Source organism: Mus caroli, chromosome 19 (genome assembly GCF_900094665.2).
Source record: "Mus caroli chromosome 19, CAROLI_EIJ_v1.1, whole genome shotgun sequence".
Classification (NCBI taxonomy): Eukaryota; Metazoa; Chordata; class Mammalia; order Rodentia; family Muridae; genus Mus; species Mus caroli.
The window spans coordinates 22,136,658-22,163,438 of record NC_034588.1 but is presented as its reverse complement, the minus strand read 5'-3'; the positions used below and the strand labels follow the sequence as shown (position 1 = coordinate 22,163,438).

The following is a 26,781-nucleotide window of genomic DNA, read 5'->3' as shown; positions in this document are numbered from 1 at the left end:
TGGGAGGCAGAGGCAGGCGGATTTCTGAGTTCGAGGCCAGCCTGGTCTACAAAGTGAGTTCCAGGACAGCCAGGGCTACAGAGAAACCCTGTCTCCAAAAAAAAAAAAAAAAAAAACAAACTTTACAATGCAAAGAACTTCTGCAGTCCCATATAAACATCATAGACTATTATCTCTCTACTTAACAGATAAGGGACAAGGAACAGGGCATCATTACCTGATATTACCTTGGGTATAGATCTGATACTGGGGACACGTCACCATTCAAGTGGGAGATTCGTGAGAGCTTTCCATACCAAACTCTAATGGTGTCTGGCACACATTGGTGCTCAGGAACGAGTCTCTCATGAGTGAGTATGATAACTAAGAACACTGTAAAGACATCAGGCTTAAATCTAACCAGTGTGCAGCTTTGGTTATGAAGAAGAAATTATGCAAAATTAATTCATGGTTCTTCTAAGTGATTTGGGCTAGTTCTTTGAGAACTTCATTGAATAGTTTTGATCTTATTCCCCTTCCCATTCCCTCCCAGATCTACCCTCCTTCACTACCCACACAATTCAGCACCATCTCCCCAAACCTATCAAGTACGATGTATGCAGCCCATATGGGCCTGGATGAGTGGCCTTCCTCCGCAGTGTGGTTGCCTCACCAGGGGCTACATTCTTAAGGAAAACGGACCCTTCCTCTCCCAGAACCTATCAATTGCCAAGAGTTCCTGAATTGGGGTGGATCGTCCTGCTGACAGCCTCTCACCATCCTTATTTTTTGGTCTTGCTTTTCAGGCTTGCGCTTGAGCAGGTCTTGTGTGTGCTGTCACAACTGCTGTGGGTCCATATGTGTGGATGCCCTGCTGTGTCCAGAGACATCGTGTCCTTGTAGTCACCCACCGCCTTTGGCTTTTGCTCTTCCCTTCCTCTTCCGCAATACTCCCTGAGCCCTGGAAAAGTGGGGTAGGACCCAGAGGTCACCTTCAGGGCTGAGTATTCCTAAGCCTATTACTCTATGCACCATGGCCTGAACGAATAGTCATCTGCTGCAATAAGGAGCTTTGCTGATGAGGGCTGAGAAACACATTAGTCTATGGGTGTGATGGTAAGCTATTAGGAACCAGTTTAATAACATACCCATTTAACAGAATCATAGTAGTGAACTTTTCCCCTACAGCCTATGACTTGTCTAGTCACAGGTTTTGGGTGTTGGCTTTGTTTTTTTCGTCTTGTGCTGCAGGACTTAAATCCAATCATAAAATATTCGGTTACTCCCACAATGTCCATGCTACCATTACACTCCCAGTGGGCGTGTCTTGCTATCCCAGGCACGATTGTAGCTCACAAGGCTAAGAGCCGGTTAGACTGTGGATTGATTATTCTTCTCCTCTCATATTCTATATAACTGTATTCTCTTCAAGCATATATAAGTTGCCCATAAATGTCTACTTTATAGATTCTTGAGAATAGCTAGAATAATTGATTCATATGATGCCCTCTGTGGTCGTTTGAATAGGTATGACCCCATAGATGCATGTGTTTGAATGCTTGGCCATAGGGAGTGGCACTATTTGCAAGTGTGTGGCCTTATTGGAGGAGGTGTGGCCTTGTTAGAAGAAGTTTGTCACTGTGGAGGCAGGCAAAGCTATGCCCAGTGTGACACACAGTCTCCTGTTGCTGCCTGTAGATCAAGATGTAGAACTCTCGGCTCCTTCTCCAGCACCACGTTAGCCTGCATTACCACTATGCTCTACTGTGGTGATAACGGACTAAACCTCTGAAACTGTAAGTCAGCCCCAGTTAAATATTTTTCTTTATAAGAGTTGCCATAACTAAAACCACCCAATAAAGGTACTTTTAGGAAACTTTAGTTAGGATCTTTCATCTCTCCCAGTCCTCAGAACATCAGCGTTCCTGAGAAATTTAACATCCAAATTTTCATTTTTCCTTTGTCTTTCCATCAAAATTTACCACAAAGTATAAGCAGTGTGCTTCTATATTCATGTGTATACATATGCCCATTGTAAATATTAGCTGTGTTTATAAGTGAAGTGAAATATTTTTCTTTCTTTCTTTACTGGAAGGCTCTCACTGCATAGCCCCAGCTATGAATCCTTGAACTTTGAATCCTCTTGCCTCAACCTCCAATATGTTGAGATTACATTTCCATGACACTACACCTGCTGTATGCTCCTAATGTTGTGGTGGCTGTCATCTTGGCATTTTTACATACTCCATTTCTGGTATATTGACATGTCCATATTAATCGACTTCCTGTTTCGACCCTCTGCTGTAGGTCTATACACATCGCCTTATTACATAATGACAGAAGCAAACCAATTTTTCTTTTTTTTTGAGACAGGGTTTCTCTGTATAGCCCTGGCTGTCCTGGAACTCACTTTGTAGACCAGGCTGGCCTCCAACTCAGAAATTCGCCTGCCTCTGCCTCCTGAGTGCTGGGATTAAAGGTGAACTCAGAAATCCACCTGCCTCTGCCTCCCGAGTCCTGGTATTAAAGGCATGCGCCACCACACCCAGCTGAAACAAAACCCATCTTACAGGCACCTCATCACTATATTCAGTGCTCCCCTCTTCGTAGCATTTTCAGACCTACATCACAGGACCCCGCTGAGCTGGGAGAGTTACTGTCTCTAGTTTACAGGTGGTAAAAACCAAGACGGAGGAAAGCAAAGAACTTGCAAACATTGCTGAGTGCCAACGGAGCTGGCAGGAGCCTGTCTGCCTCCCTGGATTCTGACTCAGAAGGCCACACAGTTTTCTGTGGTTGTTACTATCGCTGTGGCATCTATCACCAGCTGGGAAGACTGAGCAGCAGGTGACTCAACTGTCACTCAAGCGGGAGCCAGCTAACCCACGGAGACCCAGTCATGGACACTAAGTGATTCAATTTCTCATCTCAGCTCTCTTGTCACAGACCGGAGACAGGCTATAGCAAAAGTTACTCAGGAGTGAACTTTTAGAATGCTAGAAACATCTCAGTGAGGGGCTGGAGAGATGGCTCAGTGGCTAAGAGTACTTGGCTGCTCTTCCAGAGGTCCCGAGTTCAATTCCCAGCAACCACGTAGTGGCTCACAACCACCTGTAATGGGATATGATGCTTTCTTCTGGTGTGCATGAAGACAGAGCACTCAGATACGTAAAATACACAAAGAAACAAATATTTAAAAAAGAAACATCTCAGTGTTGTAGGGTTTCCTAGAACATCTTAAATTCAGATGTTCTAAGGGGAAAACAAACAAACAAACAATACAAAAACCAAAACAGTCAAGCACCTGGTTCCGTAGCAGTTGGTGTGATTTTTAGAGTTACATTTGGGGCTTCTGGCATTCTTGACTGTAATCAAATTTGAACTGTCCCCTCCCCAATCTGGTCATCCACTCCTGACTTACAAATCTATCTTGTATCCTCACTGTTTTTCTCCAGCACCTTCGGCACCATTTCCACGAGCCTCTGACTGTTGCTTCCCTTGTAGACCTGACCTAGACCCTGTGATGCGTACCATACCCCTATTATTTCTCAGCCAACAGCCAGCCAGAGGGAGGCCTATACATGAGGACAACACTCTGCTCCTTCCTTGGGACTGTAATCTGTGACACAGATGTCTACCTAAGATTCAGGTTCTCTTTTCACAGAGATGAGTGGCTGATGGAGCTGGCTGCTAGGCTTGTACCATAACCCCCTGTCCATCCACTGTCCCCCTCTGCCTCCCCGGCACATGCATCCTGTATCAACGGACCTTGGGAGCAGTCCTGACTAGCAGCCTAAAGGAAACTTCTTACACTATTTTCGAGTTGAGGAATTTAAGAACTATGTCACCATCCTAGTCACCTGCTGAGTGATGCCAGAGTAACCTGAAAGCCACAACACAGCAGAGCACTACACAGAAGCAGCTGGGCTGGCCATATGGTGAGGCTGGTAAAGGTGCTTGCTTGCTCTCAAGCTTGAGAGCTCCAGTTCCAAACCCACACTGTGGAAGGAGCGAACCGATTTCCTAATGTGTCCTCGGACATCGACACATGAACCATGGCGTATGTATGCCCACTTCCAATTGCTTGAATTTGAATTCACCCCCCATTGTGCATACATAAATGCTCGTGTGTGTGCTCATGTACGTGTGTATGTGCATACGCTCGTGTGCATGGATGTGCGCATGTGTGCCATGTGTGGAGGTCAGAAAACAACTCTGTGATTTCTCTTGTCATCTCCTGGGACTGAACTCTACCTGACGAGGGGTCACATGAGCCCAAACACTGTGATTCTTATTGAGAAGGAAACAATACAATACAATATAATATAATATGACAACAACAAAAACCAGAGTCAGGTAGGGCAGCATACACCTAAAATGTCAGTACATTTATAGTATCAGGAGGATCACTATGAATTTGAGGTTAGTCTGAGGTATAAGTTAGTTTAAGACCAGCCTGGACTACATTTTAAAGAACTATTTCAAAAAAAAAAAAAACAAATAAAAATGAAAGGAAACACTAGATAACCCCTTTACATACAGTCTGATTATTGCTCACAGCAGCTATTGATCATATTCCAGCCTAATCCTGCCCCGTATCCAGATCTTTTGAGTGACTATGGCACTTCTCAGGCCTCTGTCTCTCTGATGCCCCTAAACTCCATTCTGTTTCAGACAGCTGTGCAATCTGGGCTCCATCAGGGTAATTATGGGGTTAAAGAGAAGCCTAAGAAGTTATTAAGTGTGTTCACCTGCCTCTAGGCAGGGCTGTGATTTGTTCTTCCAGACACAAAGATGTCTCCCATGGACCAAAGAGTCTCACACAAAGGGTGACTCACTGGTGTCTTTGAGGGAGTCAGTGCCACCCATTCACAGTCTTCCTGGCCATAAAATGGGTACTATGATGTGAACAGGGAAAGGTAAGACCTTCAGCTTACACCATCTGAAGGTTGTCATGGGAACAAGATCAACTTCCCCCTAGCGTATGTGATAGCAGGGACAGGATCATCTCTCCCATAGCATACATGATAGAGTAAAAGGGCCAAGCATCATGTATCATCAATCCTACTTGAGTCCTGAGATGGCCAAAGCTCAGTTCCAGACATAAGCCTCAGGAACCCTCCACCTGGTCCTCTTAGAATACTCAAGCTTCTTGTAAGGATGCTAGAAAGCTAGGTGTGATCAAGAGACCCTGGGAGATGGGGGGAGGGTGTCCAACAGTCAGAATCAAGTTCCTGGACTCCTGCAGGAGGCCATCTTCCCACTTCACCCCTGCCACCAAGTAGCTGTGACATAACTCCCCCAAACTGAAACCTGCAGAAGAGCTGTGCAGCTGGCCTGACCCAGATAGCCAGACTGCTGCAATAGGAGAAACAAAAAAAAAAAAACAGCTGTTGTTTTCATTTGCAAAACTTTAGAATGTATTAGTTTTCTAGGACAGCCACAGAAATTTACCACAAACTGGACCTAAAATGATAGACACTATTCTCTTACAGCTTTGGAGGACAACCGCTGAAACAAAGTGTCAGCCAGGCCATACCTGCTGGGAAGGTGCTACAAAGAAGCCTTCTTGCATCTGGTAGCATCTGTCTGGCATCCTTGACATTCCCTGGATTGTGGAAGGAGAGCCACTGTGCCTCAGACATCCCAATGGCTGCCTCTGAGGATCTTCCTAGGGGATACCAGTGATGGGATTTGAGACCTAGCCTAACAGGATAACTTTAGCTCAATTATATCTGAAAACACTTCTCTTTAAATCAAATGATTTCATGTTCCAGAACTCAGGACTCTTGACAGTGAAACACATGAACTCACAAGTGTGTATCAGAATAAAAAATACCGTCATTTTCTACTTCAAACATAGGAAGATATGTTTATTGGTTTTTTCTCAAGATTATTCTTATGAGTGTTTTGCCTCCGTGTATGTCTGTGTGTGACATCCATGCCTGGTGCCCAGCAAGGCCAGAAGAGGGCATTGGCTCTTGTGCTGGTTTGAACAAGAATGGCCTCCATGGGTTTATGTGTTTAAATACTTGGTCCTTAGTTAGTGGGACTGTTTGGGAAAGATTTGGAGATATGGCCTTGTTGATGGAGACATGTCACTGGGCTCTAAGGTTTCTAATGACTTGTGTCATTCCCAGTGTCCTTTCTGCCTCCTGCTTGCCAATCAAGATGTGATCTCTCAGCTGTTCTGCCACCACCGTGCTTTTGTTCTGCCATGACGGGTTCCAACCTTCTGCAACCAAAAACCCTATTAAAGACTTCCTTTTAAAAGTTGCCTTGGCCATGGTGATCTGTCAGCATACTGAGATGTAACTAAGACAGGTCCCCTGGAATTTTAGTTATAGATGATTGTGAGGTGTCGTGTGGGTTCTGGCAATCAAGCCCAGGTTCTCTGGAAGAGCAGCCAGTGTTCTTAACCACTGAGCCATCTCTCCAGACTCAGGAAGTTAAATGTAAACATAAGAAAACCAAAATGAGTACCACATTCTTAAGGGCAATGCTGTCTGTGAAGGTGTCATGTCTCAGAATCGCCTACGTAGAAGACATATAAGTAGAACGTTATGACTTGCTGTGAGAACTCTTAGGGCTGTGAAAGTAGGAGGGGGCTGTGTGGGAAGAAGGGAACAAAGAGAGGGTTACACAAGAGTGTATTGGGACAAGAAAGACAAGTGTTGCATATTTTCTTTCATGTGAAGAATATAGGTGTGTATATGAGAGAGAAAGAGACAGAGGCAGGGAAAGCAGATGTTTGAAGGGGCCCAGCAAAAGTGAAGAGAGAAGACAAGGGAAGGTAATGAGGAAATGAATGTGCGTAAAGCACAATGTTTATCATTGTACTTCATTGGAAGACGCCATCATGAAAGCCAGATTTTTTTTTTTAAAGATATATTTATTTTATTATATGTAAGTACACTGTAGCTGACTTCAGATACTCCAGAAGAAGGTGTCAGATCTTATTATGGATGGTTGTGAGCCATCATGTGGTTGCTGGGATTTGAACTCAGGACCATTGGAAGAGCCGCTTAACCGCTGAGCCATCTCTCTAGCCCAAGGCAGATTTTTTTTAAATCATTAAAATTTCTAGGATATTCTCCAATTTTTTGGTAGTGCTTTCTTCCCCCCAAGTTTTAAACAGACAAAAAACTTGGGCATTTTAGCCAAAACCCACATAAATTTTAAAAAGCTAATTAAAATATATCATCACTGGCCCATGATCATGCCCAGCATTAAAATGAAGGGAAAGCCAGGTGTAGTAGTTTACATCTTTTTTTTTTTTATTACATATTTTCCTCAATTACATTTCCAATGCTATCCCAAAAGTCCCCCATACCGCCCCCCACTTCCCTACCCTCCCATTCCCATTCTTTTGGCCCTGGCATTCCCCTATACTGGGAAAGCCAGATTTTTAAAGCCTCGATGCTAGTACAATGGCTAGCCTTCGTTACTCACTGGCCAGCATCAAGTACTCTGGGCACCTTCATCTACACCTGGTGACTTAATGGACTGAAGAGCCTCCTCCTCCTCACTCCCGCACATCCTTTCTGGGTGGTGCACTGCCTGGGTAACGCTGCAGCCTCCTTCGAGTTTCTGGTTACCATTGTCCCACTTCTTTCTGTCTGCACAGATGTTTAAAAGGAGTGGCCTCTGTCAGCTTCCTCCGTTTCCTCTGCATCGACTCAACCTCCAACCCTGTGAGACCTGACTTCCTCGAACAGTTCCTAAAACTGCTGCCTCTGGAGATTCTGAGAACCAACAAGGGAAAGCCAGTGCTCCTGCTTCACCCCTGGAATCCGGCACCTGGCCGTGCACTGCTGCGCCAGCTCCATTTCCTAGTGCCCGCACCAGTTTGCCACACCTTGGCCACACGCTTCCTCCTCTTCACAGTTCTCTTTTGGTATGGCTCGTGTTCTGAGCCCATTCCTTTTCTTTTCCTACTGTCTATCTCTAGAAGAAAAGGTATTCTGGGTGGGTGGGTGTCACAATGAAAGTCAGAAAACTTGCAGGAGTCAGTTCCTTTTATCTACCATATGAATCCTAGGGGCTGAACTCATTTCATCAGATTTGGTGGCATATGCCACCTGCTGGGCCATATCAATGGTTCCCCCCAAATGTATCTATCCTGCAGTTCCTATTCCCATCACAAAGATGACTTCCTAATCAACACTGTCCATGACTTAGGTCTTAAACATCAAGACTGTGTCTCAGACTGTCCTATGGAAATGGTGGGTCCTTCACATTCATCTGAATTGGTCAGGGAAGGATTATTAAAGAAAAGCCCTATAAGAGAAATTCAAACTTATCCTCTCAAAACTAACTTTTCAATTTAAATGATGAAAATTACAATTTCATAAATGTATCCCCATCACCTTTTTATCTCATTTGTCCATAGAGGAATCCAGATGGTATTAAATGTACAAGACTTTGAAGAAACCCTTGAGAGCATCATATCTGCATGCCCCAAATACAAGTCAAAACCTTGAACAATCTCACCTGCCAGGGATAACACTTATGACACATCTTTCTAGTCCTTATCACATGTATTCATCTGGTCATTGTCACAGAGAGATATTTAAATGTTTATTTTTCAATAAAGCAACGTCATAATATAATTTTTTACCTTTTAAAATGTTATCAGGGTCTTTTTAAATCTTTCTTTTCTTTATGAGTATAAATATATATGACATGCAGACTTTCACATGAAAATATCCAGTAACAACCTCTCTTGGATACAATAAAACTGCAGGGAATGTCAATAAACACATTAGACTTCATGTGTTCCCAATTAATTTCTGTTTTTTTTTTTTTTTTTTAAACAGCATCGTGTATAGCCCAGGCTGGCCTTGAACTCCTCATTCTCCTATCTTTATGTTCCAAGTGACAGGACTACAGACGTCAGCTAAATTTCATCCCCAATTCAATTTTTAATCATCCTGTAAACCTACTTATATTCAGACATTTTCATCTCTATTAAAATTGTCAATATAGGGCTAAAGAGATGGCTCAATGGTTAAGATCACTTACTGCTCTTCCAAAGGACCTGAGTTCAATTCCCAGAAAGCACATGGTGGCTCACAACCACCTGTGATGGGATCTGATGCTCTTTTCTGGTGTGTCTGAAGATAGCTACAGTGTGGTCATATACATAAAATAAATAAATATTTTTAAATTGTCAATAAACACCTGTACAGCCAACTATGGAGATATTTTGATTCTCCTCTCAGTAAATGCCCTACACTATACCAAAAGTCAGCCCCAGCTGCCTCTTCTCTCTCCCTCCAGTCAGTTCTCTGCTGTTATCCTATCAGTTTCACCTACCCCATACCACTTCCCCCAATCTCTTTGCTTCCATTCCTTGCTGCTCTGTGTAGTAGAATGGAATTGTTTTGTTCCAAGATTGTGCAAGGTGTGTGTACATACGTGATTGCATATGCCCATATGCATGGATGCTGCAGATGTTCATGAATAAAATTAAGAGGCCACAGGTTGACACTGGGGGCTTTTTGTGTGCACGCTACACATCATAAATTGAGGCAGGATCTCTGGTTGCTAGACTGGCTAGCCAGCTTGTTCCAAAGATTCATGTCTTTGCCTCCTGTCCTACGACTACAGGAGGACCACCAGGCCTACCTAGCTTTCACTGGGGATCCGAACTTTGGCCCTCACACATGTGTAGCAAGTGCTTTGCACACTGAATCACACTCACTTCTTACTTCTATTCCACTTAATAATGCTTGGGCTTTTTTCTGCTGCCTCTTGATCTCTGTGATTCTAAGGCTGTGATTTGCATCTTATTTACTCCTCTCACCCTCCTGTTTGTCTCCAGACACACTGTACTGACTCCTGCCTGGCCTCACCCAGAGATGCTCTCTCAGATACTTTAGCTTAGGCATGCTGTAAGTCTCCATGCCTCATATGCCCTTTCATATCTTTGAATAGCCTTTAGTATAACTGACACATCATTGTTCAGTTAATGCTTCATTTATTGTCTCCTCTTTGGAATATTTCTTCTTTTTAACACAGAACCCAAACCTAGCTTATTCTCAATTCCATCCATTCTTAGAACAGTGCCAGGCATCGCCGCATCAGCATGCAGAAATGAGTGAGTGAATATACACTTAGTTGCTTCTCAAGTCCCGCTGGGTCCCTTTCAATGTCTATAAATCAGATCCCTTCTTCATCCCAAACATCTCTTCACACCAGAAGGGCCTCGGCTCCCTCACCACCCTGCTCAGGAAACCCCTGGTGCATTCTCACACTGCTCACAATCCTTCTCACCTTACCTGTTCCAAGTGTCCGCCACAGCTCTGTCCTTCAGAGCCTGGCTGAAATCTCACCTCTTCAGAAATGTGCCCTTGCACCCCAGAGGCACAGCCTCTCTCAGGCTGGGTTCTACCCTTCACCTGCATCCAGCCACACAATCCAACAGAGTCTATATTCTCTAACGTTTCATTTATGTTAGCTTGCCTGATCCGGATGAATTACAAGGAGATGTGTTGTTTTGTTTTTAAACCTCCTATAATGCCTAGAAAAATCATAAGGAATAAAAAAAAATTCTGTTGATCTGAATGAAAGAATCAAGTAGAGAACAAGATAAAATAGATAACATTTGATGGCATTAATGGTCAGTGTAGTTGCCTTTCTACGGGATACTGTGAAAACAGACAGTGATTTGGAATGAAAGATATTAGTGGATAAAACCCACCAACCATAATGGTAAAGGGAAGGGGGCGGTCTCATGTCTAGGAACAAAAGCTGCAATAGAGGCCTGAGACATTTATTTTAACTAGCAGGATATAGACTGCCGCTTTGCCAGTGGACTTTGAGCCTGAGTTGTCCCCACTCAAATAAAGGAAGGAAACTCACTGTGGTATAAATTAGTGCAGGATTGTTCAACCTGCAGGACTCCAGGCTCCTCAGTCAACCTGGGCCCAGCTGAGCATGTTCATGAGGAGTGGTTAGCTTCACTGAACATTCATGTTACACAGAAAAAGTGTGTGTGTGTGTGTGTGTATGTGAGAGAGAGAGAGAGAGAGAGAGAGAGAGAGAGAGAGAGAGAATCCTTTGGGGAAAGCATCCGTACCCATGGTCACTCCTCTGAGTTTCTCTGGTGTGAGCTGCGGTGCATCAGATAGGCCAGACATCCAGAGCGCAGGGGTGATGGTTCTGTTACCCAGGCAAAACATCCAAACAGACTGCTGAGCAGACACAAGCCCTTTGCCAACGGACAGATCTTTCTAAGTCCTAGGGCACGGAGACAAACATCTTTGCTCTGTGCTTTTAAAAACATGTATTTAAAAATAAACATGTTACTGTGATTTAGATACAGATCTCAAATGTATCATTCGGTACAGCCAGCTGAGGGAGAAATAAAAAACTTTTTTTTTTAAAAAAATATTCTGCCCAGCCACTTCAGGAAATGAGCAGCAAGATTATAATGTTAAGGACTGATTGGATAATACTATTAGGTTGCATATATTATATAAACGACTATTGTTCTTTATAATCCCACATAAAGCTGTCTTTCTGAAATCACTTTCAGAACTTCTTTTGGCATGTGTTCTCAGAACAATTTGAGAAGGCACCCCCAAACATATCCAAGACGTTATAGTTATCGCCCCTGATTGCACCTAAGGCCTCACTTAGGTGCAAGTGAGCAGGAGTGCTCCCGTGGACCTATATTCCCAAGCCCCCTTTCTCATATTTAATTCAAGCTGACAATGCATAATCTAATGGGCCTGTTTGAATGTTAATGATCACACAAAATACACTGCTTATGGATAAGCATGCATGCCTGTGTACACACACTCATTCACATGTGTACACACACACACACACACACACACACACACATCTCAGCCTCCTGAAAGTGGTCACCTGAGGGAACAGAACAGAGACTTTGCTTTTCAGTAAAAATTCCCTTTCCCTAACTTAAAATCTCCAAAGCAAAAGCAGTAAAAGGCTTGATGCTGGCAACTCTTTATTTACATCCAGAGAACTCTCAAATATTTGGTACAAAATTATCTGTACTTTCTATATTTTTGAACACTTGGGGAAAAAAAAATAGAGCTCGTTCTCCTTGTATGGAAAGTGCTCTCAGACCACTGAGTCTGCTGTTAAGATGCAGTGTTCTCTGATCTCTGCAAGGATTTCTGACAGGATTTCCAGAAATGTTTCGGGTAATGTTACTGCAGCATCCCCAGGGCCATGAACTCAGTGTTGGCTCCTTGGTAGGCACTGCATGGCCAGGACAAAGGCCAAAAGGCAAGAGAGGCTCCCTCCTCTCCTGGTTCTCAATTTTGGTTAGCATCCATGATCATGGAAGGCAAAGGCCAATGAATCACTTTTCTTCATATTTTCAGACTCTAGCATGGAACTCAATGTAGGACACCCTGTGGATGGGGTGAGTGAGTGAATGACTGGCTGGGGGGATGTATAAAACATCACACTACTTGGCCCTGGAATCACAAGACTAATTTTAAAAATTCTTTACAAACAATGCATTTTCATCATGTTTTTCCTCTCTTCCGATTCCTCCCAGACCTTCCTCACCTCCCCACCCACCCAGGGTTGCTCTCCTCTTTCAAAAAACAAAACAAGGAGCACAACAACCCCCAAATAAAAAGGAACAAGCAAGCAAAAGACTGAAAGGTCAGAAAATGCCCAAACAAAGCAGAATGAAACAAAAAGTCCACAAAAATGCCCTGATGTACAGTTGACATACCTAATGAGACTCCACCGGAGAAAACTGATTTTCAGCCTGGCAGCTGACATCAACTGCAGATCCCTTCCTGGTTAGGGGTGAGAACCTGTGTCCACTTTTCCCTCTCAGTGCTGAGACTCAGGGTGTCTTGATCCTGTGTGGACTGTCACAATCTCTGTAAGTTCATCTTTGCATCCACCCCTTGCGTCTGAAAAATCATAGTTGTGGCATTGTTTCCCCCACTATTTGATGACTCCATTCATGTTTCTCTCATATATGGATAGATTTTAGGAATTTTCTATAGTAGTGGGCTTCTTTCTACATGGTTTTTCAAATGGCCTCTGCTGTTAGCTAATATTCTCTCCTCGCCTTTCTCTCTCATCCCATCCCTACTTAATCCTTCTAGTCTAGTTTCTACTTTGTCTCTCCATAACAATATATTCTATTTTCCTTCCCTTGTGAGATCCTCTCCTCCCACCCACTCCCTTACTGGCAATTATCTTCTGTGGTTGTTCAAACCACATATTTTGAAAACTTAAAAGCTAACATCTACACGTAAGAGAAAACATGTCTTTTTGGGTCTAGGTTACCTCACTCAGGATGATTTTTTTTTTCTAGCTTCATCTATTTACCAGGAATTTCATCTGTCTTAACAGCTGACTAGCATTCCATTGTGCAAATGCTCCCCCATTTTCATTATTCACTCATCGGTCGACGTACATCTCTGCTGTCTCCAATGTCTGTTTATTGTGAATAGGGAAGCAAGAAGCCAGGATGAGCATGCATCTCTGCAGCAGAATGGAGAGTTCCAGAGTGGTTTATTGGATTTTGAGGGAGATGGATTCCCCACCTTCCTGGAGAACAGCCACACTGACTTCCACAGTGGTTGCTCCAGTTTGCACTCACAGCAGCAATGAATTAGGGTTCCCTTTCCCCTCGCTCTGGCCAGCATGCGCCAGTACTTATTTTATTGATCTTGGCCATTCTATATGGTGTAAGATAAGCTTTAAAGTAGTCATAACTTACATTTTCTTGATGGCTAAGGTGTTGAACATTTCTCTGTTTCTCAGTGATTTTCATTTCATCTTTTGAGAACTCTGTTTAGTTCTGCACCTAATTTTTAAATTGGGTCATTTGTTTTGTTCAGGGTTTTTTTTTTTTTTTTTTTTGAGTTCTTTATATATTTTAGATTCGAGACCTCTATCAGATGCATAATTGGTAAAGATCTTTTTCTAGATCTTAGGCTACTAAGATCTTAGGTCCTAGTGATGGTGTCGCTTGGCGTACAGAAGTTTTTCAGACTCATGAGGTTCTGTTTGTGAATTGTTGGTCTTAGTAGCTGTGCCATCAGTATCCTGTCAGAAAGTCTTTTCCTGTGCCAGTGAGTTCAAGTCTATTCCCCTACTTTGTCTTCTATCAGACTCAGGGTATCTGGTCTTATATTGAAGTCCTTGATCTAGTTGGACTTTTGTTCGTGGCAATAGTAAATATGCATCCATTTTCATTCTTTTGCCTGTAGCCATCCAGTGTGACTGGCAATAATTATTGAGGATGCTGTATTTTTCTCCACTGCAAACTTTTGGCTTCTTTATCAAAAAGTCCTGTGTTAACAGAGATGTGGCTTTCTGTCCGGGTCTTCCATTTTATTCCACTGATCAATATGCCTGTTTTTATGCCAATACCATGCTGGTTTTTTTATTATATCTCTGAAACAAAAAATCTGAGATGATATCATTAAAATCTGGGATGATAATACCTTCATCAGTCCTTCTATTATTCAGAAATTTTTTTAGCTGTCTTGCTTTTTTTGTGTGTGTTTCCATATGAAGTTGAAGGGTTTTTTTTTTTTTTCAGTCTTGTGTTGTAATTTTGATTAGGACTGCATTGAATCTAGACTGCTTTTAGTAGAAGACTGTTTTAAAACATTAATCCTACCCATCCATGAGAATGGGAGATCTTTCCATCTTCCAGTGTCTTCTTCAATTTCTTTCTTCAATGTCTTAAAGTTTCTATATTACAAGTTTGTCTCTATTTTGTTTCTTTAATTCCTGAGTCTTATTATTTCTTTCTGTTGTTATAAAACTTTCAGGTGTTGCTTAGTAACTAATATAAGATCTCCATGTCTTTGTGTAGGTACTTAGTGCTACGAACTTGCCTCTTAGAATTGCCTTCATTGTGTCCCATAGGTTTGGGTATGTTATGTTTTCACTGTTAATCCATTATAAAAAAAAAGTTTAATTTCCCTCTTGATTTCTGTCTTGACCCATTTTTCATTTGTTCAGTTTCCACAAATTTGTATAATTTTCTGTTATTTCTGTTTTATTAATCCAGTTTTAATCTGTGGTGTAGGATGTTATTTCAATTTCCTTATATTTGTTGATTATAAGAAATTTATTTTTGTGTGTGCTTAAGTGTGTGAGAAATACCATGCCAATACCATGCTTATATGAAACGCTCTGTACATTATCTGTCCTTTGATTTATGAAATTATTTAACTCCAACATTTCTGTTTAGGTTTTGCCCAGATGACTTGTCAGCAAGAGTGGGATACTGAAGTCATCCGCTGTCCCTGTGTGAGGTCCAACATGTGACTTTAGCTATGGTAGTGCTTCTTTTACAAACTTGGGTGCCCTTGTAATTTGGTGCGTAATCCTCTTGGATTTTCTTTTGATGAATATTTACTGTCCTTCCCTACCTCTTCTGACTAGTTTTTTATTTAGTCTATTTTATCAGATATTAGAATAGCTATATATGCTTATTTCATGAGTCCATTTTCCTGGAATACCTTTCTTCCCATGCTTTTTACTAAGGTAATATATAATATTGTAAGGTGTCTTTCTTTCTTTCTTCCTTTCTTTCTTTCTCTCTTTCTAATTTATATGAGTACACTGTTGCTGTCTTCAGACACACACCAGAAGAGGGCTTCAGATCTCATTACAGATGGTTGTGAGCCACCACGTGGTTGCTGGGAACTGAACTCAGGACCTCTGGAAGAGCAGTCAGTGTTCTTAACCACTGAGCTGGAGAGCCCTGTGGATCCTGTTTCCTAATTTCATATGTTAGTCTGTGTCCTTTCACTGGGGAATTAAGGCCATTAATTTTGACAGTTATGAATGAACAGTTTTTACTTATTCCTGCTATTTTGGTACTGTGGTGTAAGTCTCCCCCTTTTGATTTTCTGGTCTGGGATTCCTTACTCTTATGTTTTCATGGATGTGGTTAACCTCCTAGGCCGAGGTTTTCCTTCTAGTGCCTTCTATAGAGCTATGTTGGTAGAAACTGCTTAAATTTAGTTTTTTTTTATCATGTAATGTTTTTTTTTGTTCTCCATCTATCGTGACTGAAAGTTTTGCTGGACTGCCATCTATGGTCCCTTAAAGCTTGTAGAACATCCATCCAAGCCCTTCTGGCTTTCAGAGTCTCCATTGGGAAGTCTTAGACTGTGTGGCTGCTGGGGATGGGTCCCTGGTAGAAAGTGTTCTGCCAGGGAAACCCTGAGTCTGGAGCAAGAGCCTTTGTTTGTTTGTTTGTTTTATCAAGAGTCAAGAGAAAGATGGCTCAGCTGGTAAAAGCCTTTGCTGCCAAGTCTGACAACCCATGTTTGATTCCCTAGAATCCACATGGTGGCCCTCTGACCTCCACACATGTGCCATGGCACTTGAGTACCCATGTACATACATGCACAAAGACACTAAAAATAGAGATAAACATACAAAGGTGGAGAGAAAGACAGAGAGACAGAGACAAAGAGAGAGGCAGAGACAGAGACAGAGAGAGGAAGGAGAAGGAAGAGGAGGAAGAGGAAGAAGAAGGGGGAGAATAAAAGGGAATAGAAGACAAGGTCTGGGATGATGGTTCAATGGGTTGCCATGCAAGGGTGAGGAGAATTGAGACAGCCAGGAGATAGGTAGAGGCCAGGTGAGTCTCATGACCTTCCTATACTAACAATGAGTGGAAGGCAGAGACAAGGAACCCCTAGGGCAAGGTGGCTAGCCAGACTAGCCAAAATGACATGCTTGGGTTCAGTGAGAGAAAGTGACGCCTGATGTCAACCCAGAGACTACACACACATGTGCACGCATACACACACACATACACACACACACCCCAACACATGTGAACACACATAACCATACACACATACAAATGTAGAAGAAAAAGGGAGAGGGAGGAAGAGTTTGTGGTTGCTTACAGTTCTACATTTCTTAATCTATTTGTAGTTGGGCTTCAGTAAGTTTTACCTCTGTGGTGAGAGAACAATGAAAGAGGAAGCCAGGAAGATTTGAGAGGTTTCTAAGCAGAGAGAGATGTTTTGCCCCAAATTCCAACCCCACAGGAAAAGGAACACAAAAAAACATGAAAAAAAATAATCTCACATTTTCTATTCTCTCATTTCAGGGAAAACATACAATAAGTCACATGATTTGAAATCTTATTTTGTGATAGAATTTTATTTAAAATGGTTGGGGTTTATACACTCAAAGGAGATGTTGACAGAATTAAACTGTTAAGCAAAGTAAAAACCAAACCAAACAAACAGAAAACATTATTCAAGGAATAAGGTGGTAGGAAGGTGGTAGCATTTCACTGGTCATCTCGGTCAGCTCGGGTTGCACTTTAGGCAAAAAGAAGAAATGCATGACTGTTTTCATTGCTTAAAAAAGGCAAGGAGTCAGCCGGGGTGGTGGCGCATGCCTTTAATCCCAGCACTTGGGAGGCAGAGGTAGGCAGAGTTCGAGGCCAACCTGCTCTACAAAATGAGTTCCAGGACAGCCAGGGCTACACAGAGAAACCCTGTCTCAAAAACAAACAAACAAACAATCAAAAAACAAAAACAAATAAAAAACAAAACCAAAACAAAACAAAAAAAAGGCAAGGAGTCAAAAGTTAACAAGCACTTTAAAGAATGATAAACTTTTGATAAACGGTAAATGGTTCGGGTACGGTGGGATCTGAATGCAAGAAAATGAGCATTTGCAGGGCCAGAGGCGGGAGCAGAAAGTGATGTACCTATTCTAGTAGACAACATGGTAATAAAAGCATGAAGAACTAAAGCTGGCTCAGAACTAAGGCTGGGTAAGGTCCTAAAGACCTGAGTGTGGATGTTATCACCCAGGTAAAACGCCTGGCGTGATTACATGCTCCGGTAAGCCCAGGTCTAGACAGCAAGCCTAACCAAAACCAAAAAACCGAGAGCATACCAAATGTCCTTCTGGCTTCTGCATGAATAGATGGGTGCACACACAGACACAACACTGTACACACATGCATACATTCACACCAAAAAGAAAACAAACTAGAAAAAAAAAAAACCTTAAATTTTTTAAACAAGTAATTCCGCTACTAGAAATGTGGATGAGAGTATTTGCCGAAGCACAGAAACCATGCTTCAGACTGTTCTCTCAAGCTCAACTTGATCTGTAAAACTGGAAATTACCTGGGAATTACCTTAATGTCCAATAATAACTACTTTTACAAATTATAATACACATACAGTATTTATAATATAGACCTACATTGACTGCAGAGTTGTTGACACATTTTAAAGATTACAATGTAGCACACACAAGACGATTTTGTTTTTGTAAAACCTAGAAGGGAGTGTATCCAAATGTTAGCAGGTTATTACTAGTTTATGAGTGGTTGAAATGTGAGAAGTTTTATTTTTTTCTTTTTGCTTACTAGATTTTGCTACTGTACTTTTGATTTCATTTTTGAAATCTTACAAGGGAATGTGAATCAGGGAGATGCTCAGCAGGTAAAAGCACTTGCTTGCACAAGCCTGATCGGCCATGTTCAGCAAAATGCCTGCAACCCAAGGAGAAAGCCAGATGCAGTGATGCACATCTGTAATCCCAGCAGTCTTCATGTGGTGAGATGGGAGGTAGAGACAGCAGAAGCTCATGAGCCAGCTAGCCTAGAGTATACTCCGGCAGAAACAAGAGATCCCATGTTAGTAAGGCAAACAATGAGGACTGACTCCCCAAAGTTCTCCGCTGATCTTCATGCAGAGCTCGTGCAAATGCCCACACAGTGGCTTCCGCTCTGCTTGTAATTTCTGTTCTCCTTTCAGCTCCCCAAGCTGTTACTTCATTGAGTTGCACTTGGGTCCCGTGTGCATGCATGCAAACGTGTGATCTATTTGCAATGATGAATCTATACTGAAAGAATGGAGACCTGGAAGCTGGCTGTAATCATGTATGCTAATCCAAGCACATGAGTGGATGAGGCATAAAGATCATCATGAGTTCAAGGTCAACCTGGGCTATATATAAGCCTGGATGCTTATGGGACCAGGAATAGTATATGTCTCTTGCTTTAACCTGTAATAAAATTGCCTGAGATATTATTGAGTAACTGGCTGTTTGCTATTGAAAAGACTCAAGTGGCCCTGCTTCTTAAGAGTTCTCCAGCCGGGCGTGGTGGTGCACACCTTTAATCCCAGCACTTGGGAGGCAGAGGCAGGCAGATTTCTGAGTTAAAAAAAAAAAAAAAAGAGTTCTCCAGCAAGAGGACCAGTAGGGTTACCTACCTCCTGACTTTTCGTGCCCCTGTTAAAGAAGATGAAAACCAGATGGTTTGTGACATCATCCCATCCGTTCTCTAGCTCTGTGTGGAGAGCTGAGATAGGAGACCTTGTCTCTGAGCTCTGCCTCTCTCCCTGGGGAGCCACATGATGCTTAGTATCCTCTCCATTAGCCAATAGGCACATAAAACCTCCATTCCCTCCATTCACAAAAGCATGTGAAGGGTCCTCTGCAAGACAGGTACTGGCTCTTAACTACTGAGTATTTCTCCAGCCCTGAGTTGTTGCTTTTCTTTAAACTTTGTTTTATTGAATATTATTATTGTGTATATGTATGTGTGGGTGAGGGGTGCAGGCATGATACCAGAGGACAACTTTATGGAGTCAGTTCTTTCCTTCCACCTCTGTCTTAGTTAGGGTTTTACTGCTGTGAACAGACACCATGACCAAGGCAAGTCTTATAAAAAACATTTAATTGGGGTTGGCTTACAGGTTTAGAGGTTCAGTCCATTATCATCAAGGTGGGAGCATGGCAGTATCCAGGCAGGCATGGTGCAGGAGGAGCTGAGAGTTCTATGTCTTCATCCAAAAGCTGCTAGTAGAGACTGACTTCCAGGCAACTAGGGTGAGGATCTTATACCCACACCCACAGTGACACACCCATTCCAACCAGGTCACACCTAATCCAACAAGGCCACTCCCTGGTCCAAGGATATACAAACCATCACTTCCACTCCCTGGTCCCCATAGACTTGTTCAAAAGCATGAGTCTATGGGGGCCATACTTAAACATAGCATAATACAAAATGCATTTAGTCCAACTTTCAAAGTCCTCATAGTCAAGGACTCTTCTGAGATTCATTCAACTTAATTAACTGTAATCCTCAAATCTCCTTCCACCTCCATGTGGGTTCTGGGCATCAAATGCAAGTCCCTTGAACAGCAAGACCCTTTACCACTGAGCCGTCTCCCCATCCCTCCTCTGTTTGTCTCTGTCTGCCTCTGTCTCCCCCCCCCCCATCCCCACCTCTCTCTCTCAGAACTGGGCTTGGTACATGCTGAACAGGTGCTCTGTCAAAGAACCATATCCCCAGCCCTCTTTTTACATTTTATTTTGAGACAGAGTCCAAGTTGCAGAGGCTAAATTTGGTCTTGTGATTCTCCTGCCTCAGCCTCCCAAAGAGCTTGATTTACAGGTTTTGGTACCTTGGGGTTATCGTTGAATGAAACCTTTATGTAACTTTATTCTTTCTTAGCATCTGGTTTTATCTTGTATAAAAATCATCCCAATGATGAGTGGTATACTTTATGTTTTGTTCTACTTAAAAATTTTTAATTGTATGATATCATGTGTGTGTGTGTGTGAGTGTGTGTGTGTGTGTGAGTGAGTGTGTGTGTGTGAGTGAGTGTGTGTGTGTGTGAGTGCGTGTGTGTGTGAGTGTGTGTGAGTGTGTAAGTATGTGTGCATGTGTGTGTGTGTGTGTGTGTGAGTGTGTGTGTGAGTGTGTGTGTGTGTGAACATGGGTGCGTGTCTATGACAAATGTGTAAAGGTCAGAGGATGACATTGGGGAATTATTCTCTCTCTCCATCAAGGGACAGTTCCTATGTTGTCAGGCAAGTTCTTTTACCAGCTAAGCCATCTGACTGGCATGTCTTTCTCTTTTTAGAAAATTATAATTTTTAACTGTTTTAGTTTAATTATTAACAAATAATTACTACATATTTGTTGAGTACGGTGTGGTATTTCAATATATGTACAATGTGCACTCATCAAATCAATAATAAGCATTTTCAACTGTTCTCATTTCATTATTATAATAATTTTCTTTGTGAGAATTTTATATATTTGTACAATAAACTATGATCACAGCCATTCATTTCCCTCCTCCCACTCTCCTCATATCCCCTCAACACGTTCCCCCTCCAATCCCATGTGTTTCTTTTTTTAATTGCACTAAATCCAATTAGTGCCACCCACATGTACATGGGTGTGGGGTCACCCACTAGTGTATAGGAAACAACCTCAAGAAAGAATGATTCTCCCTGCTCCAGCAGGTATCAGCTGCCGCTAGCTCCTCATTAAGGGATGGGCACTGGAGAGCCCCTCCCTCACTAGTGCCGGAATCCTGGCTGTCTGGCACAGTACTTAGTAGATAGTAAATATTGTTACTTCTTTATTTTAAAGGAAAACCAAGACACATCATGGTATAGTGAGTAGGAGGGCAGGATTCTGGAGACAGACTGCCTGAATATAAATCTGGCCTTAATTAGCTGTGTGATATCAAAATGTGAATAGCTTGCTTGTGTTCTGTTTCCCCACTTATAAATGAAGGCAGTAATTGTTCCTAATTCATAGAAGTGGATGAATGGCGATATAAACATTTAGATTCACATCTGCCGCATAGTAAGTGTGGTAGTTTGAAATGAGAAATGCTTCCCACAAGCTTAAGTGTTTGAACACTTGATTCCCCTGTTAGGGAGGTAGTGTAAGCTAGCTATAGGAGGCTTGTCACTTGGGGCAAACTTGAAAGCTTAAAGCCTTGGCCCATTTCTAGACTGCTGTTTCTGTTTGCAGTTTGCAGTTGAAGATATGCCCTCTCGGCTTCCTGCTCTGACAGCTTGTTGCCTTGCCTCCCGCTCCCCCTTTATGGACTCTCTCTCTGGAACCGTAAGCCAAACTAAATTCTTTCTTCTGTATGTAAGTTGCTTTGGGTCATGATATCTTGTCACGGCCACAGAAAAGTTAACTAATACAGTAAGAAATATAAAAGTGCAAGTCTTACAATCTACTTATTTCCATCCTAGGTGTCCAGGGCTTACAACAGTTTATGATTTTCCTTTATTTATCTAGAGTTCTTGTTTTACTTTCACGTTTGATCAAGTTCTATACTTATTCTGGGTTTGACAGAAACAAGAAGGCTGAGATATGGCTCAGTGGTAAAACATTTGCCTACCGTGCAGATGGCCCTAGCTTTAATACCCAACACTGCATAAGAGGAATAAGAATATCAAGGTCTTATCTGATGAATCTTCACAGCATTAGTAATGATTTCCAGCATCTACAAAAGCAGCCTATTCCAGCCATCAAAGAGGTCGCTCATTGACAAGGGAATGTTCCTTAAAGGAATATGATACATCTGATAATAGCAGTTCCTAAAAATCCCAAACACAACCATTGTTGTGACTACCTTGTTCAGATCTAGTCTTTCTTCCTCGTGACAATCAGGGAAGAACTAAAGTCAAGAGCAATGCATCTTAGCCTACCAGACATTCCAAGTCAGAACAATTCAGCGGTAGAGTCTTGTCTTTTAGCTCCCTGAGTTACTGGTTCTAGAAAAATGTTTCGAAATATCCAACCGGAGTTACAGTCACACTAGATGCTCCTAGCATGTCCTCCCTGATGATACCCAGCATGTGAATATACGGTTCTGAGAGCACCAGAGAGTCAGAACAACCATGGCGAGACAGCTGCTGCCAGCATTGACGACTTCCTCTGGCTTTGGCGCTGGCCCTGCACTGGGCAATGCTGCTTGCAAGAAGCCACAGAAATTTGCATGCAGTGGGGAACATTTTTCACAGACTGTATGTAAGACACTGCTCATTCCTCTGTAGGGCCCAGAGCCAAGCTCTTTGAAACTGTTAATTTTTAATATGTCACATTACAATATTTCATTAATAGAAAGAACAAATGTCTTAAAGAATATCATTGTTAAATAGAAAGATGAAAATATGAAAGTGTACTAAGAGTCCTGATGGCCACCTTTCCACACAGTCTTACTTTTGGAATCGGATTTATTTTAAAAACCAATAGACACTCATGTAGGTAAAAAAAAAAAAAAAGGGTTTTTTCCATGTTTTACACTGCTGAACAGCACCTTGTTGACCTAGCAGGTACTGCTCAGAAGCAGAGCTGTCAATGCTGTTTCCAGAAATGATTTTTTTAAAGTTAACTCTTTGCTTTTAAAGGAAATTCTTAAAACACGTAGATCAAAATAGCACAGGCCTAATGCCGAGGGCCAATGTAAGGGCCATCTGTAGTCCCGGCTGCCATTGTGGACCACGGTCTTTATAAATTACACAGCCTTGTGCAACTACACCCCGGGCTTCACTTTCCCCTTCTTTCAAGTTTCATTTCTCTCTCCAGAGTAAAAACATCTCCAGCTTAGCGGAGGAAAAGGTTTATTTGGTTTACAATTTCATGTCCCAGTGCATCATTTTGGGGGAAGTCAAAACAAAAATTCAAGCAGCTAATCGTATCCACAGCCAAGCGCTGAAGAAGCCCCACACACCCTGGCTTGCTCAAGTCCTCTTTCCTCACTCTTCTGCAGCTTAGGATCAAGCTTGTGAAATGGCACTGCCCATGTGGGCTATGTCTTCCCTCCATCAAACAACAATGAAGAGAATCTAACAGAGACAGGTCCACAGGCAAACCCGATGCCGACAGCCCATCATTTCTGACTCTCCTCCCAGGTGACTCTGGATTGTGTCAAGTGGACAATGAAAGCTGACCACATCTGTCCAGGACGACTGAGCGTCCTAAGGTTTTGATAGCACATCTGCAAGTCAGTATTCAGCCTTTAAGTGCCGGGTTTGAGTGTTATAGCCACACCAAATACATTCTCAGAAATCCACTCTGTTTATACCAGCCAAGTCCTCAGTGTAACTCTTGCTCCCAATACACAAAGTGGCTTACAGGGGGGAAACAAAACTCTTTTTAAAAAGAAAAATACAATGTATACTCTTTCCAGAAGATTAGAAAGCATACTTTTCTTTCCTAAATGGGTACTTCTTGGAACATTTGGCACTGTGTTGCACATGTGAGAGACATAACCTCAAGAAAGCTGCAGGTGGCCACTGGCATCCCCATACCCAGCCCCAAATGGCCTATGCCTGGAAAATAGTCCAACTTCAGCTGCCCTTGGTACTTTGTCTTCGTAGGTTCTGAAGTATCATCTCAGATTTGATGATATTAGAGATGGCAATGACCACGATGAAGCTAGCAGTACTGACGTGTCAGCTAGCAGCTATTTAACATTCATTCTGAGCCAGGCATCATAAGCGCGCTGTCTCTACTCTACTCAGTCCTCCTAACAGTCAGAAGAGGGAGAAACTAGGGTCGGATACTGGTTATTCCCACTGACACAAAAGCCGGGCATGGCGGTACACAGTTGCAACCCTGGCAATCACAAAGTTGAAGCAGGTCAAGTGCTGGGAGTTCAAGGCCAGTTTGTGAAACAAAGTGAGAGACCTTGGAGAGACAGAAAGAGGGGGAGGAGGGAGGAGACCAAACATGAGAAAAATATAAAATGTGTATGCCCAATGGGATATAGTTAGTTTGCAGCAAAACTTTGTAAGGAAATTTGAATGTAGCCTGGTTCTTGGTTTTTCTAACACTGTTTTGCCTGGGTGGTTGCTTCTGTTTTGTTTCCCTGTTGCAAGGTCTCTGTATGCAGCCTAGACTGGCATCCAGCTTGTGATCCTCTTGTCGAAGCCTCCTGAGGGCTGGGATGATGGGTAAGTCTACCACTTCTGGCTAAGGACCTTAATCCTCGACCCTTGGGTTATACCAACCCCGCAGCTCCTTGCAAGAGCGTCTCTAGGCTTGCGCTAGGTCCCAGACAGTCACTTCAGATCAGTGTCACCCCTCCTGAATCCCTAACAGCTTCCTGCCCTTGTTCCTTGTTTCCTGGCTTTTTTTCTTTCTCATGACAGGGACAAAGAGAGAAGTGGGGAAGCAACGATGACAGCCATCAAAACTTCCTATGCCCTTACGGCCCCACTGCAGCCAGGACAGCCTGATGAGGGGAAAGGCTCCGATAGGAAGACTGTGACTTATGATATAGTTACCCTTTAGCATTTGTATACAGTCCACATTAATAATTAAACTAATTGGACAGATGAAGTAGTGAAGGAAGTGAAAGGTCTTGCTCACAACTGCACAGTGAAACTCCACTGGCCCTCTGTGGTCCTTACCGCTCACTATTCAAGGATGGTGATTCCTAGTGACTTCACTTTCTCTCACTAGCAGCCCAGAGATGAATTACTGTGGGTCAACTTCCCACATGCAAAAACAAACAAACAAACAAACAAACAAGAACAAGAAAAAAAAAAAACCACCAACCCTGGAAGTCCTCCAGAGCGCTGCCCTTCCACATTATCTTTTAGCCAGACAGTCTAGATTTCCCAGGTCAAGGCAAAAATGCCCCCTTGAATACTTGTCAGCAGTTTTCAGGGGAGGAAACGCCGCCGCTCGAGAACTTTATGAGCAGTCAATTCACAGAGATGTGGCGTGCAGCTCTGTTTATAAATTGGAAATCCCTGTGTCCTTCACTTTGCTAGAGTGCTAGAAATCTTTAAACGTCAGCTACAGCTCAGTCCCTTTCGCTTATTTAAAGGAGGAATTTTTTTAAAAATCCTTTTTTCCACTTCAGGGTTGGCTCCTTTTGGACCAAGGTATAAAAATAGCGCTGCCATCCAAAGCCAAGATGGCTTTTGGAAAGAGGGGGTTGAAAGAGCCCTAACCCTGGACCACGGACCGATCTGCTTCAAAGCAGGGCTGATTTTCAGCCACTTAGCGTCTTTCCGCTGTCTCCGGACTGGAAGGAAGGCGCAATTTGTTAAGCCAAGTCCGGGCGCGCGGCCCCGCGCTCCAGGTCGGCCCACCTGTCTCAGAACGGCGAGGGCGGCGGGAGCCAAGCGGGGTTGGGGAGGTGGCGCAAGACGCTGGTCCGGACAGCGGCGCGGGTGACAAGAGGACGGGAATGAGTGGCCACGGGGACCGGCGCGCCCCGCCGCGGACTGGCCGGGAACCGCGCCGTCTTACCTGTTGATCTTGAGCGCGAAGGCGCGGCGCTCAGCGCTCGGCAGCGTGGCCATGACGCTCGCGCGCGGTTCTACGGCTTCGGGGCTCGCGGGGCTGCGGGGGGACGGGACCCGAACGCACAGCCGCTGCAGAGCCCGGCGCGCCGGGCGCCAACCTCATCTGTCAGCCGCGCCGGGGAAACTTCCGCATTTCCACCTTGGCCGCGCAGCTCCCGGGGGGAGGGCTCTGCTCCCTCCGCCGCCCGCGGCGCCGCCCGGCCTGGCACGCACCGAGCGCTTAGCGAGGGCGTGGACGCCGCGCCGAGCCGCGCTCCGGATACTCTGAGTCGCCGGCCGCAGGCGCGCGTTTCCCCCGCCGCTGACCCCGGACCGACGGGCACGGTGGCCGCGGAGCGCGGATCGCGAGAGCTGGCCGGAAACGCCGGCGGCCGGAGCCAGAGGGCGACTGGGGCAGTGAGCGCTGGATCCAGAAGCAGCCAGCGGGGTCTGGAGGGGCCACCCGGTGGATTGACGCCATTCCTGGGAACATTTCTTTTTAAGGCAGCCTCTTAGGACATCAGTTAACTTTTTCCCAGCCGAAGGCGCACTGTCATTCATGGGACACTTTATTATAATGGCTCCATCCCAGGAGTAAATATTAGGAGCTATTTGATTTTTCATTTTACAACCTGAGGGAATACACAGCATTGAGATTCACCAGTATCTCAACAGAGTTCTGTTTCACATGGAGAAACCTGACCAGACCACAAA

General features: G+C 43.5%; 1 protein-coding gene across 1 annotated transcript in view; it reads right to left on the bottom strand.

The window, feature by feature from the left end:
- Dock8 (dedicator of cytokinesis 8) overlaps nt 1-26,304 on the bottom strand; it is a 203,828-nt gene extending 177,524 nt beyond the window's left edge. The window contains exon 1 of the mRNA XM_021151299.2: nt 26,033-26,304. Coding sequence (XP_021006958.1) covers nt 26,033-26,085 — 53 coding nt within the window. The 5' untranslated portion in view covers nt 26,086-26,304. The remainder of the gene's footprint in view (nt 1-26,032) is intronic.
- Nucleotides 26,305-26,781: the final 477 nt, after the last annotated feature.